Consider the following 15848-nt stretch of genomic DNA (forward strand, 5'->3'; position numbering starts at 1 on the left):
ACTGTGCTGAGAACAGTAGCCCCAGTGGTAATGGCAGCAGAAAACAAGGACCTGAGAATGCTCCCATGGATATGCATGCCCTTGTTTAGAACGATTAACGCCCGCGATATGACAATGATTTTCTATGGTTTGAATAGCCTGTATTAGCGTAATCCATTTCCAGCTCCCCCAGCAGCTGTTGCCCGATCCCATGTGACAACAAGTTGCATGGTATTGCCTTAAACGTGTAATAGTCTCATGTGACGCAGTATTGCCCGTAGAAAAAGAATGACTTGGTCTTATTACTTGGTATGAAATGTGGATGAGGGCATACAGGAGTGTCTAGGGGAACACTGCTCTGTATTTTATGTTCTGCGAGCTTCATGGAGCCTTGATCCCCAGCACATGATGCATGATGACACCACAGCTGTTATGAAGATGCTAATTAATCATTAAAGGAGTATGACACTGCATACTTAACCATTCAAGTGGAAAGAACAGTGAGCACGAAGCGAAGCAAGTCTTTGGAGGGAATTATTGAGTTGGTCGTAGACCAAGGCCAGTTTCTACAGGGGAATGTCCAAACTGCTTTATTACTTACACTTCAGGAAACAAAACTTCCAGTCACAATTAAACACGTAGCAGATACAGCCAGTAGGAAACAAAACTTCCGGTCACAATTAAACACGTAGCAGATACAGCCAGTAGGAAACAAAACTTCCAGTCACAATTAAACACGTAGCAGATACAGCCAGTAGGAAACAAAACTTCCAGTCACAATTAAACACGTAGCAGATACAGCCAGTAGGAAACAAAACTTCCGGTCACAATTAAACACGTAGCAGATACAGCCAGTAGGAAACAAAACTTCCAGTCACAATTAAACACGTAGCAGATACAGCCAGTAGGAAACAAAACTTCCAGTCACAATTAAACACGTAGCAGATACAGCCAGTAGGAAACAAAACTTCCAGTCACAATTAAACACGTAGCAGATACAGCCAGTAGGAAACAAAACTTCCAGTCACAATTAAACACGTAGCAGATACAGCCAGTAGGAAACAAAACATTGCTCAGACCGGTTGGATTGAACCCTTAGTTTGTTTTGAACTACTGGAGTTTGTCTTTAGTGTACCAACAAAAATATTATAGTAGTTCCTTACTTTTACCTTGGTTTGGGTTCTTATCTTACTATGTAAATGTTGTCTGAACTCTACCTCTTGCAGAAGAGGAGTGGACTACAACCCGTCCGACACTCAAAGCCCCAACAACAAGGCTCTCACGAGGGGGCTACAGAGAACATCCCTATGGTAGATATTGAAGGTGCTACACATCTGTGACCTCCGACATAAGACAACCTTACGATTGTTTTTTTTGTTGTTTTTTTACATTCTCCTCCCTCAGGATTTGTCCACAAAGGAAGCACATAGCTACAGTAGATGACCCTTAACCTTCCACACAGTGTCTCTATGATGTTCTTGATAACGTGGGCTCTTTTTTTAGAACAACGAGCAGAGAAAACAAAAGAGAGACACTTGTGTTTCAATAAGCTACATTGTAACGTTGTTCTTGGTTGTCCATAATTGTTTGTCCCTCAGAAAAGAAAAGCATGAAGTTGTCACAGAACTTGATGCTTCATGATACCCCTTAGTGAACTTTGATTTCATCAGGGTGACAATAGGATGCTACTATTGAGTGAAGTTAACCAAGTTTATAAATCATTTTTAAACATTTGTTATGATGTTAGAATTTGATCTTGTAAAACTAATTTAAATGTTTTGTGTTGGGGTTGAAAGCAATCAGCTATGTTTGTAGCTTACTACAAGTGCTCTGTTCTGTGTTTAACTTGTATTTGTAACTAAAAACGTATATTAAAAAGACCATAAAGCACCATGTGTAAGCTTCTCTAAATAGGTGGCCATAAATTGGTAAATTTGTTTTTCCATAATTTGTTAATAAAGCTGAAACTTTTGGGTAAAAACAGAAACATTTGAAGTACTTGTTTCGAGCACTAAATGCCTGCTTGGTTTCAGGTCATTGCTAAAAATGTTGGGTTTTTTTTATACAGAAAGTCCACAAAAAATGACATTTCGAGACTTTCCCAGACTTGTCTTTCGTAATTTCTGTGCAACAGTAAAGATAACATGCATTAACACGATAAAGAATCTTTTGTTAAATAATTTCAAAGTAAGATATAAATTGTTCCTTGAATCTTGGTTAGTCATATTAAATGTATAATGTTTAGACTAATAAATGGATTTTTAACCTATTTTCTAAGTTTGACCTTATTAAACACAAATTCTGATTGACTTGTTTGCACTAGCATGTCTCTGAGAATGATATGGCGATAAAAGAGGTAAGAAAGTCCCTCTATACTACCATAATATTGTCTAAATGCCTTCAACCTTTTGGACTTGGCTCATATACAGTACTCGACATACAGTATGTGAATATTGTAGATATTCACACTCTTATGCCATCACTGAAAGAATGAATGGGATGGACTCAGATTGCCGTGTCTTTTATCAGCAATCCATCAGTGTCTCTGCTATCTCTCTCTTTTGCATTTTTGTTATTCAACCTTAGAAAGCTGCATTTGTACTGTAATTTCCAGTGCTTTTAAATATCACCTCTGCTGAAGGCCATTTAGAGATCTGAATTCTGAGGGCTTATTAAGCGAGTAGATCGTGGGACTCAAAGGATGACTTAACCTTAAGCAGGTAACCCTAATAATAACTATAATGTTGCGTTTGCCAATTATAAATGATTATAAAAGTTACTTACACTTAAAAAAGTAAACCTGTCTCTCCTAACCCCCAAATAAGAGCATAGACACTCTAAAACCACTAATTCATGTTAACTAGAGACTTCAAAAATGACTGATCAAAATGAAGAAAATAACACAACAATCCATAAAAGACACTAAAACTAATATTAATAGCTAAACTTGAACCATATAACCAGAAAACAAAACAATGCAGTAGTTCTTCTGAAATCAAATTGTCATAATTCTATGGCGTTTGTCCTACCCTGAATTGGTTTACTTTTTTGACAGTAACATACTGTAGGCTTTACATCCTGTGTACAGTCCACAATGTTGCATCGCATGCAAACAGGAAGTAGTTCCAATAATTGCTATTTTCCATAGTCTGACACATTTGTATTTCATCATGTTTGATAATGTATGAAATGATTTGTCCAATCTTAATCCCATTGTTTTCCCCCTGCAGGTGTAACATATTGTGTGAACTGTTCAATAAGGGGAGTGTGAGAGGTAAGTTGAACCTCTTAAGACTACAGTGCCCAATTTTTTTGTGCACTCGATTTACTGGTAATTACTGATTAGATGTTTACATGACTTATTTGATTCATTTCCCACTGTTTTTTTTAACTCAGAATACATGGTCCTTAGAAAAACAGCTCAGCAGATCGACTCGTTTAAGACACAGACATCCCCAGATTTCCTCTCGAATGGAAATATATAACTTTTATAGCTTTACGATAAACAATACAATTAAATAATAATTGAAACCTAAAATAAGTAAAGACGTAATTTTGCGTGGAAGCCTGACTTAGACACAAAGCACAGTAGAGCCAAGAAAAAGCATCCTTTTCACAGCACGTCTCCCATTGTCGATAGGATTTAAATGGCCAAAATGTTTAGATGTTCACAAATGTCACACATTTGGACATTCACTCACGTCATGATATTTTGAGTAAAGTAATAAAGAAGGTGAAATATTTTGTTTAGATGTCCCTAAAACTGAAACTATATATAGACATATTATAAAGTATGACAAGGCTGATATCATCATATTTCTATATGGTTTGTTTTACTTGTTTTGTGTACTAGAGCATATACATTGAAACGTTTTTTTTTCTCTGACATAAATAAACAATTCCAGGTGAAAGCCAAAGGTCGTAGCTCTCTAGGGAGGGGAAACACTAATACATTATTACAATATTGCCTTCTTGCTAGATTAATGAATACTAAACTACCGTTATAAAGGAAGAGATATAAAGTACATTGTATTCTGGCGTCCAGTAGTTGCATGAGTAGGCAATTTGCCATGATAAAGAGCTTTGAAGTTGTTTGGCAAGCATCCTATTTCAGTCCCCACTTCGCCCAAGGGAAGGGGATAGTTGTCTCTAGAATAAACATGTTAGTTAGACAGAGAGCAAGCCTGAGAGACCTGCAACTTCGGTGTTGCTGCTCCGATTTCTTAAAAGGATTAATTCTACCATGATATTGAGTTCTGGGCAGTGCTACTTCAACACAACAAAAGGAGAAAGCAATTAATATGTACATTTCCAATAGTGCAAAGTAAACAGTGCTGAATACTAACGCTAGCTTGTTGTTCCTTGGAAGGGGACTGGTCCATCTGTCTATTATGTGATGGGGAAGCAGACTGTGACCCTGTTTGTTGTTCTGTGCACAATGCTTTGCAGGGATTTTCATCTTAATGCATTTGCTCATTGCATTGTGTACCTTTGGAAATATAGCAAAATACACACATTCAAAACATGACATTGTACATTAACATAAACTAATATACACACACATTCAGAATATGAAAAGGCACATTAACATAACAAAAGAAAAATTACACCTACCATAAACATTACCATAGTAATGACACCTCAATGACAATGTTCATTTTTAGCTACAACATTTTGCAATTTGAATAAAACAAGATAGGTTGCTGTAATGATGCTTAGCAAACACAGGACTAGCTTGCTGTTGGACATTTGCAGCTTCTATTGCTAAGTACCATAGCATTCCCTTGACAAAAACCCTCAAATGGAGAAAATGTTTTTCCTTTCTTTTAAATGATAGACTTGGTTTAAAAATCAAGCAAGTAGAAGAACTGCATGTTTGAGTAACACAATACAATGAATCATATACTCAACAGAAATGCATAGCAGCAGATACATGCTCGAAGGTAAAGTCTGTGCTGAAGGATGCAGTCTTGCTGGGTAGAATGTACAGATTAATTGCACACGAATGCCAGTCTTTGGGGAGTATCTCTGCTCTAATGGAACCCTTCTACTGCAATGCTGAGAACGCCTGACAGTTCAATAAAAAATGATACATCCTTCTTCGCTATTTTAGCAAGGCAAATCTAATGGTAAAGTAAAATAGTAATATCTAGTTAGACCAGGGGTTTTCAAACTGGGGTCCGCAGACCCCTAGAGGTACTGCAGGGGGTCCACAAATGTTTATATTTTTAGCAAAAACATTTGTTGGGATTTTTTTTATGTGAAAAAGTATTATTTCATGAATATTCCTAGCTGCTTCAGAATGCCATCGTGGATACCATTTTTATGTCTCTACGTCCTCCAGTATGAAGGAAGTTAGTTAGTTTCCCCAGCCAATGTCAGTTAGGCTTAACACAATGACTGGAACTCTACATGAACACTTATCATGCTAGCTGTTCCGGTTCATTCGACTCTGGGAAGTAGATAAAGGGCAAGATCTCAGACTATCCCTTTAATGTGGAGGAAATTACAGTAATTGGAGCAAATTACAGTTTTGTTCTGTATAGAAAATTCTTAGGCGGGCCGTCTAAATGGTAATTTTCGGGATGAAAAAAATGATTCAATGTCAACTTGAATGACCAAAACCAGATAGAAAGCATGCAGACATTATATTGAACTACATATATTTTTTGACAGTACCATCTTGAAAACTAACAATCAAATAAAAGCTAGACAGTTCCCCTCAAAAAATGTATGGGCATTCAGGGCACATACATGCCCAATGATTTTGTTATAAAGTTATAAAGAGGAACACAGCATTAGCCATGACAAAATGCGTAGAATTGCAGGAAATTAGCTTTAAAACTGCAAAATGTTCTCTGTTCCATCAAACTGTAGAATTGCTGGAAATGAGCTTCAAAACTTCTAAATGTTCTCTACATCGCCAAGATACATTTTGAGCTACAGCAATAAACTATTTAGTTCATACTTCCTCTTCCAACTAACTGTCTACCAAATATCTTAATTTTAAAATGTTGTTTACTTCTACTTGCCATTATCATTCACCTGATGATAATATTGTTTTTTCCTAACATAATGATTGGGGATCCCTGGGTCTCCGGTTTGTCTGGGCGGGGTTCCCTGGTCAAGAAAAGTTTGAAAATCCCTTAGTTAGAGAACACTTAACTAAGCATAGGAATTGTGGAAGATTTTTTTAGGTATTTTTTTTTTATGGTAGCCTACTGGTTGCCTATTTTAAAACAGGGTCCCATCGGTAATTAGTCTGGTAAATACGAGGCTACCCTCAATCTAGATTAAACCACAAACATAAACAATAGAGATGTAGGCATCTCTACCCTAAAATAGCTGGGATAGAGTGATTCTCTGCCCTCAAACCTCTGCATTAATATGTGGCTAAACTGCTCTCTGTTCACCATTAATTTCCTCATGATTGGCGTCACTATCATCAAATCTCCCTTAAACAAAGAGATTAAAAAACAGAATGGTGTTTATCTATGTGAACGCAAGGTAATTATTGAGATTGACATTCCATCCGAATGAATTCCATGCTGTTAACCTCTACTTTATTTTGGGGGGTTTTCACGGTACTGAGGGACAGCTGGCTTGGCTTAAATCCCCTGCAGTTTAGAGCGCATGCCAGTGGATTTATTAACATCTGGTGACTCACATAATACACCCATAACACTTTCCATACCTTTCTGGAGTAGGATCCCATTATATGTCTTACCTGAGGTCATACAAGGAACATGAAGTATAAATGTGTTAATCTTAAATGCCTTAAGGGCTGAGCTGGGATCTTTTCTTACAATGTACAGGTAACTGCCAAAATAAAGGAAACACCTTTACATAAAGTGTCTTAATAAGGTGTTGAGCCACCACGAGCCAGAACAGCTTCAATGCACATTGGCATAGGTTCTACAAGTGTCTGCAACTCTATTGGAGGGACGCAACACCATTCTTCCATGAGAAATTCCAATATTTGGTGTTTTGTTGACGGTGGTGGAAAACCCTGTCTCGGGTGTTGCTCCGGAATCTCCCATAAGTGTTCAATTGGGTTGAGATCTGGTGACTGAAGCTGCCGTGTCATGTGGTTTACATCGTTTTCATGCTCATCAAACCATTCAGTGACCACTCGTGCCCTGTGGATGGGGGCGTCGTCATCCTATGGGGGCATAGCCATGGTAGCCAAAATAATGGCCTGCCTAGTATTTTTATTCATGACCCCAAACATGTTGGGATGTTAATTGCTTTATTAACTCATGAACCATACCTTTGTGGAAGCACCTGCTTTCCATATATTTTGGCCTAGATCCAATCAGCACAGGCATTAACCCGCTATAGCCGACACACACATAGCTGGTGTTTTGGCAGTGTCGGAGGTGGAACTGCGTTAGAAATGTCACATCGGTGAGCTGCTGCTCGTGTGGTCATTGTCACGAAGCCACACCCGTCCCACTCGCGTTAGAAATTCAGAATGAGAACGTGTCTGCTATATAGAAATAATGACACTCAAATGTAAAATCATTCAACAAAATAATGAGGATTTCTATCAGCCTAATTGAGGTGTAGATTAGGCTAGCCTACAACTCAGTGTTCAAACTTGTAAAAAAAGCTGTATTAGATTTCTCTTAATGAGACAGCCAATGGCAATGTCTGCTTTAGGTATAATACTGGGTGCCGCTTGTGGATCTGACTGCTTTTATGCAGTTTCACCTGCGGGTGTCGGCTAGTGCAGATCTGACAGAATCTGACAGAATCTATCCCTTTGTATCCTCATTTACTGAGGTGTTAGTGTTTCCATTATTTTGTCCATTACCTGTAGATTTAAAGAGATGCAGTGAGAGTGGCCACTGGCCAGCTCAGATGCTTCCTGTCATTGTTGTCTTTCTGAAGCAGGGGTGGTGTAGTGGGCAGACTGATCTTGATGAGGACTAGCCACTAAATAGATTTTTCATTCATATCTGAATTAGATATTAGATAAACCTCCTGCAAACTATTCTCTATGAATTGATTGCAAAAGTACTGTACTCGCCATTCATTTAACACCAAACCTCATCTGCAGAGCTGATTATTAAGATGTGAACCAGCTGTTGCTATGGCTTCAACTCTGAAAATGAGATCCTTCAATATGTAACATCTATCTGGTTTAAATGTGTATTACTGCAGGTGCGAAGGATCATGAATAATTTACTCTTGCATAGACTTTGTTAAAGCATGTTGCAGTAGCTTCGGGCATGTGCTTGGTGTAGAGGGCAAGACAACGTAGCACACTTGTGTCTTTATAGAGCATTACCTTTAAAGTGATTAGATTACCTTAAATCCTTGTACATCAGTTCTCATTATTATGGAATAAATGAAATGCAATAAAAAATGAATTTGACCATTTTGATTAGTTAACCCTGGGGTCTCTAGTCTTGCTATTTATTATCACAAAAGGATGTTCATTGAAATGTCAGTCCATTTTAACAAAATATTTAATAGACAACAGACTCTACTAATGACGACATTTAACCCTGAGTTGGGCTGAATACAACGTCTGCGGATCCTGTAAGCTGGGAGTTGATTGAGCCAAGAGAGGGATAGGACATATATTTTGGACCAGATAGGTTTGACATACAGTACTATACACGTGGCTTTGGGTCTGCTAAATAAAACTGTCAGTCTGCTCTAATCAGTGTCGTACAGGTGGAAACATTTTCCTCTTGCAGTCACGCTTCTAGTAAAGCCTTGTCACAGCCACACTTCCAAAACCATTTCCTGAGCATCTAATTTGTCTTCTCTGTCGAGTGCCATGTTAGTCAATGAAGGAGCTACACACAGGCCTGGATTACTAAAACCTTGAGGAGAATTGACTTTTCTTTTTGGCCAAGATAACACAGTTGTGTGAAAACATGGCTCAGAAAACACGCTCGCTTAATTTAAACAGTCCATAAAGAAACACTAAACTGTGCTATAAATGTCTTAATGTATCTGGACTATAAGTTAACATCCTTTATTATTTTCAGTATGATGCCAAATTCATAAAAGACAGTTGTGATTAATATCAGGTTCCAGTAAAAAAAAAAAATAATGCAAGAGATCAAACCGTTGTTTATAGAAAATATAACACCTCATCGAGTGTTAAAAGGTTTCTAGTTGAGCAGCACGGTTCCAGAGAAGTGTCTTACTGATCCTGTAATTGAATTCAGTTTTAACACGGCAGGATAAAAAACAGACCAATCAGCTGATGAGGAGCTGCAGCAGCTCCCAAGGAAGAGGAGGCTGCCACTGTCATCCATAAATTATGCCTTTGGTTGACTACATTCATAAGTCAATTAATGTTAGTTCAAGGGATTCGGGGAAATGCTCATTTGCTCATTCACCATAAGGGAATTCACCATTGCACATTTGCTCATTCACCATAAGGGAATTCACCATAAGGGAATTCACCATTGCACATTTGCTCATTTACCACAAGGGGATACATGAACACACTTCTGAAGAAGCACATGAAGTAGTAGATTTCAGATCGCTGCATTTACAAAAGCCTTGAGCACTTTGTCTCCCACATTTCCTTAGGTATGTCCCTTCTTCCTCTCTCTATTTCCTTTAATATTTCCATACCATTTACACATCTGTTTCCTTTCCTGTTCTCAAAACTCTCAGTATGGAAAACACAGTAAACTCTTCCCTGGGGACCGCAGAGTGCCTCCGCCTATCTGAAGTGCTGGGCACAACCAGAAATTAGCCTTGTGCGAATGAGCATGGTAAGTATCTGGAAGCTTTCTTGCACGCCTCCTGTAAAATTAATACATTTTGTCCTCCATACCTGTTACAAAGAAACCTTTCGACAAACTATAGGGGTTGCGTTGCCAAAGAATGGGCACAGCCTTTTGTTAATGAACCCTATCAGCCATTAGGAGAGGAAGCCAGTGCTTCTAGCTTTCTGCTCTGAACCATAACTTATATTTCTGCTGCAATCCAACATCTGAAAAGTACGTGGGCTACAAAACATCTTTATAACACGAATAAAAGGCTGTGTATGTCACAGCAGTTGTGTCTCCCAGCAAGTAGGGGTTGAATAGGTACATATAAGAGTGGAAAACATAACGTGCATACAATCAAATACATATTCAGGTTTCAGTAAAAGGCTACTGATTCATCTGTTGTGGGTTCTTTGTTGACTTTGAAAAGCTTTTGAAACCGTTACATTTAGCCTGTGGAGAGGGATTTACTTCCTATCTTTCCACACTCTTGTAACATCAAAAGATTTGCTGAAGGACAACTGCTGAAGGACAATTGGGCCACTTTGAAAGGCTTTTGAATAACTCCCTAAATAGTATTTTTTTTTCATGATGAATTGTGTATGTATGTGTGTGGGGTTGGGGGGGGGGGGGGCATTTGTAGATTGTAATCAAACAAACATTTAGTTTAATTCTTTCATCATACCCTCTATCTGCAATTTTATCTTAATCAATTTGTCTTGTCAATTTTGGGGTATAAAATGGGTAAATCATGAATACCAAGTCTGGTCCACAGGCAACAAGACATGGTTGCCTAATGTTGTGTTCTATTACAGCAAAGCTTGAAATTGTCTTTGTGAACAGCTGGCCTCCTCTTTGCCCTTGACTTTGAAAGCCATCTTCTTCTCCCTGAGCCTGAGCCACTTGGCTCTCAGCAGGTGCAGCCTGTTAGGAGTGCCCCAGACCAGATTTGCATGGTGGCTGTTTATTTGCCGTTATGACTAAGGACTGATTTGTGTTGCTGGGCTGAAAGACGTCTGCCAGTTCCATTCGTGTAGCCTTTGCCAAAAGCCACTCTCAGATCCATTTTCATAACAAGCGTGTTGCCAGCTTGACACAAGCCAAGGGCTCAAATCCCCCAGCCTGTTATGAATGTTGGTGTACATTTCTTAAAGTGTGTACCATTGTTCAGAGTTGTCTCACATACAGATTACCAATGAGTCATTACCAGAGTTGGATTCCCAAAGACAATAGCATTAGTCACTGTTCGGTTAAATGTGATGTATGCCATTGTCAGAAGCCGAGGTGCTTCAAGGCTTCTCAGATCACAATTTATTTTGTGTAGAAAATTATTGAATACGCCTATAAATTGACCAATGTTGAATAATTGTACCGGGGTGCAATGCGATGAGTCACCAGGTCAGATATGGCATGTTAATTCCTTTAACGTCCCTCAAATGAATCTAATAATTATTGACTTTTCTGAGTGTGTGTAATGTTCAAATGGATCATTATCCCCCGTTGGTAGTGGAAAGGAGTTGACGGCACAGGAGAACAAAGGAGGGGTGTACTTTATGATTGGAGATGAATTATATTAATCCAAGCTGACAGAATCCAAACATTTGACAGTGATATACAATGACACCATCTGTTTGTAGTGCATTGGCACTGGCTTGTTTTCCCCACACAAACACAAACATGACATAATGCACTTGGCTTGGCAGAGTCAACCTGGGGATTTGGGAAGGAATCAAAGACACTTGCAAGTCTTTCAGTCCAAGACTAACCACAGTAAAATAAGTCAAATAAGTAAACCCATGTTATATTCTGCATTATTATGTTAAAATGCAGTACAGTATATACCATAGTAACACTGCAGTTAACCCTTATTGTACTCAAATGCGCATATGGATGTTCTCCACCATTTTGGCATGCAGAGAGAGATTATTTGGAGCAGATGTAGTGGGTATTACCAGGGAAAGATTCACTCACACAAGTTAATAAGCAACACCAGTTGTTGAGTTTTCAGCTGAGCGCATTACCCAGGCCATGCATGAAATGGTTTCATTTTCCATCACTGTTTGTTTTCCCTGATCATTTCCATGATAGAGAAAGAAAACGGAATTACTGTTGTTGAACCTATTGAGGTGTACAGCTCCCCAGTCCTGCCAGTTCACAAATGAGCTTGGCATCTGGGTCGATTGCATGGCAAGGATGGTGTCTGCATAGGCTCAGCACGCAAGGAAGTGTCTCATGCCAACCACTGCCAAGTGACTGACTGTGTCACGCCTGCTCCCGCTCCCTCTCTCTGGCGCTCGAGGGCCATCATTACGCACACCTGTCACCACTGTTACGCGCATCAGCGCTTCATTGGACTCACCTGGACTCCATCACTTATTGATTGCCTCCCCTATATCTGTCTATTCCTCAGTTTCATCCCCATGTCAGCATTAATGTAGTTATTGTTCCCCCTGTCCCCCTTGTTGTGTTTCATGTTGGTTATTTATTGAATATTCACTCCCTGTATTTGCTTCTCGTCTCCCAGCGTCTGTCCTCACAGAATGTTGACACCACAACATCAGAGAGATTCTTTTTTTTTGGTGACGTCGAGTGCCACTTCCGAAGGAACCGGGGGTGCCTCAGCTGGCTCGTCAGGCTTCCATGCCTTAGCTGGCTCGAGAGGTTTTCTTGCCTCGGTTGGCTCGGCAGGCTCCCATCCCACGTCATTCCTCAGCCGGCTCGTCGAGCTCCCGCGCCTCAGCCGGCTCGTCAGGCTCCCGCGCCTCAGCCAGGTCTCGTCAGGCTCCCACGCCTCAGCCGGCTGGTTGGGTTCCCATGCCTCGGGTGGCGCCCCTAGAGGGGGGGCTACTGTCACGCCTGCTCCTGCTCCCCCTCTCTGGCGCTCTCTGGCGCCAGGCGGCCTATCATTACCCACACCTGTCATCATCGTTACACACATCAGTGCTTCATTGGACACACCTGGACCATCACTTATTGATTGCCTCCCCTATATCTGTCTATTCCCCAGTTTCATCCCCTGTTGCAGCACTAATGTCGTTTTTGTTCCCCCTGTCCAAACGCTGTCCTTGTTTTGTTTCATGTCGGTTATTTACTAAATATTCACTCCCTGTACTTGCTTCTCGTCTATCAGCGTCTGCCCTTACAGACTGGCTGACTGGCATGGGGAGGCGAGGGGGAGAAGAGAACAGGTGTCTAGACCAGACAGCAGTCAGTGAGCCTTTGCTCATCACCACAACTGTCTTATTTATTCAGGAACATCCACAAACTTACAGCACTCAGTTGTTGCAGTGTCAAATTGATTGCAGTTTCAAATTCAAATGGCAAAGAATAGCCACAAAGCCATGTTTTCTAACTCATCCAAAGACTACAATAACACCATCAAGAAGATTGTCAAGCTTTGTCTCTTGCCTGTTTTTCAGATGTGCAAATGGTTCTGTGGATGTGTAGCATCTTCCCTGTCCATGTCAACAAGTCAACTTGGCCAGATGAATGCCTACACTTTATCATGCATGTATTTTATCATTGTGATTAAGTTAGCCGTGCCATACTAGTTTGTTGTGTTTCCATACAACCTTCATTTCCATTGCATTGCATGCTTATACTGTAGTTTTGATTGGTAGTTTTCATTTTGTTATAGCTGAAAATTTGAGCAGAACTTATACTCTTCCCTTGAAGCAATATAAGAGGTTTTCTCGGTTCACCGGGGTTTTCTCAGTTCACCGGGGTTTTCCCAGTTCGCCAGGGTTTTCCCAGTTCGCAGGGGTTTTTCCAGTTCGCAGGGGTTTTTCCAGTTCGCCAGGGTTTCACTCGTTCACCAGGGTTTCACTCGTTCACCAGGGTTTCACTCGTTCACCAGGGTTGTACTATAGTAAGTATACTGTAGTTTCACCAGTATCACCTCTCCTACCTTTTTCATCCCAGAGAGCAGATCATTGCTAAAGCATCCTGTCTATAATTTCATTTTCTACACAAAAGCCCCCAAATATGTATTACAGCATTCAGGACTAATAGATGTTTACTCAACTGTAGCTCGAACTGAGATATTTCTTTCTATTTCCCCTCACTGCAGGCAGTGAAATATACGTGCTGTTTCTGTATTGTATTTCCTCTGCTGCCATTCTACTGTGTTGAACGAGGGGACAAACAGGACAAATACATTCTACATTTGCTTTCACTTAAATGCTGACATTGTATGTAATGAGGTTCGTATGTGATGAGGTTCGTATGTAATGAAGTTCGTAGGTAAACTAAAACTGTGCAGTTAAAAGTGTGCAGTGCCATTTCACAATAGGTCAAAATGTATAATTCAGCCAATGTTAGTGTATTTACATTAAAATCACTTTTTATCCTACAGAATTTGCCTCTGTTTATTTGCAAGGAGCAATTGTTTTTGTTAGACAGTATGTATTGTTGTTGAAACTGATATCCTCATTGTTCAAATACCGTTGACAAATACCGTTGACATGGCCTCTTAATTGTCAACTCACTCTTGGCAACTATATTCAACAACAACAAAAATGCAATATATTGTCCTGCTTTATACCAAACGGCAGCACAGCACTGCGACCTTGAATCCCGGACAGGCTAAGAGGTATTGTCACCTGGAGCCTGTTGTCATAAACAAATAGAGTGCCCCCTGGGTGTGTTCCAGCCAGGTCTGCTAATAAATGATGTGCTTGGTAGTGCCAGCATGAGCGTGTTAATTCATTAGGAAAGTCGGGGCCTACCGCTGGCACCCAGGCCAGATGTCACAGGCACATTACTGTAGAGGCCTGTCAGGAAAGTCAAAATTGAGCAAACGACAGAGGCCAGCTACAGTATGGCACATTCCTCAGACTGCTCTCTCAGGGTGGGGGGTGTTTGGGATAAAGAATGATGCCGTCTGGACATCTGCATATGCTAAGCCATGATTAAAAGAGTAACTTAGGCTTAGTTATAATGAAAGACATCATTTCCGGTCTTCATTTTCACAGTTTGTTGCAATATATATATATATATATATATATATTGGTATTTTAGTAGTACATCTATCTCTTTTGGCCCCTAGTGGTTCAACTACCAATGAAATCATGATGTAGAGGTCACCAACCTTTTCTGAGTCAAGATCACTTTCACAGTCAAAAAGCAAGCTGAGATCCATCACTCAGGTTTTGTTTTAGTTAAACATGACTTAAACAAATGTAACATTAATCTAATACAAATTAGGTTTGGGCAGTAGGCCTAGTACATTTCCACAGCATGTTGGCTATATGCCTGGCCTGACAATATTGTTCCTCTCAGACCGTATATTTCAAAACTCAAGCTTTGATAACAAAATAGATCAGTTGTTGTAGCACTTGCAAGGCACAGCTGAGCATAATTTAAATAATTACCTTTTTATTTTACTGGACTGATCTGTATCAGCATCTGATTAATGGTAATGCTGGGAACTCAGAAATTCCAAATTGGATGACCGTAAAAAAATATTTTTCCCAGACGGGTCTCATTTTTTTCCCGAGTTCCCAGTTGTCTTCAACACACTGAAATCGGAAGTCAGAGATTTTTAGATTTCCCAGTTCCCAGTTGTTTTGAACACAGCATTTAGTCTCAGCGAAGCGAGGGAGAGAGCAGCAGAGGGCAAGCCTCTTACGGTCCCTGCTCTCTCCTTCCTTTCCTCCTATGAGACTGACCATGTTGTTCCTATGAAAAAGTGAAATATTCCTTGATATTAAAATAGACACGATGAGCTGCTAATAATAATTTAAAAACTTGGGGCCGTCGATACACTTGGCTACTCATTCAATACAGCTGCAGCGTGAGTGGAGGTAGGGAGAAGTGTGTTTTATGTTTTGTAATAGTGTTGAATAGAATCAGTGTTGAATAAAAAATGTTGACAGTGCTAAATAAAAACAGTGTTAACAGTACTGAATAAAAACAGTGTTGACAGTGCTGAATAAAAACAGTGTTGACAGTGCTGAATAAAAACAGTGTTGACAGTGCTGAATAAAAACAGTGTTGACAGTGCTGAATAAAAACAGTGTTGACAGTGCTGAATAAAAACAGTGTTGACGGTGCTGAATAAAAACAGTGTTGACGGTGCTGAATAAAAACAGTGTTGACAGTGCTGATAAAAACAGTGTTGACGGT

General features: G+C 39.8%; 1 protein-coding gene and 1 long non-coding RNA gene across 2 annotated transcripts in view; both read left to right on the forward strand.

Moving 5' to 3' along the window:
* Positions 1-2248, forward strand: part of LOC110499362 (KH domain-containing, RNA-binding, signal transduction-associated protein 2) — a 111426-nt gene extending 109178 nt beyond the window's left edge. Inside the window, exons 9-10 of the mRNA XM_036956221.2 lie at positions 1206-1289; positions 1384-2248. Of these exons, the coding sequence (XP_036812116.2) occupies positions 1206-1289; positions 1384-1409 (110 nt within the window). The 3' untranslated portion in view covers positions 1410-2248. The remainder of the gene's footprint in view (positions 1-1205; positions 1290-1383) is intronic.
* A 960-nt stretch (positions 2249-3208) lies between these two features.
* On the forward strand, positions 3209-14078 carry LOC149974590 (uncharacterized). Its single transcript, XR_016489246.1, has 3 exons — positions 3209-3253; positions 9625-9725; positions 12247-14078. It is a non-coding gene; the product is annotated as an uncharacterized LOC149974590 (long non-coding RNA).
* Positions 14079-15848: the final 1770 nt, after the last annotated feature.

Source organism: Oncorhynchus mykiss, chromosome 20 (assembly GCF_057628025.1).
Source record: "Oncorhynchus mykiss isolate SJ-2025 chromosome 20, ASM5762802v1, whole genome shotgun sequence".
NCBI lineage: Eukaryota > Metazoa > Chordata > Actinopteri > Salmoniformes > Salmonidae > Oncorhynchus > Oncorhynchus mykiss.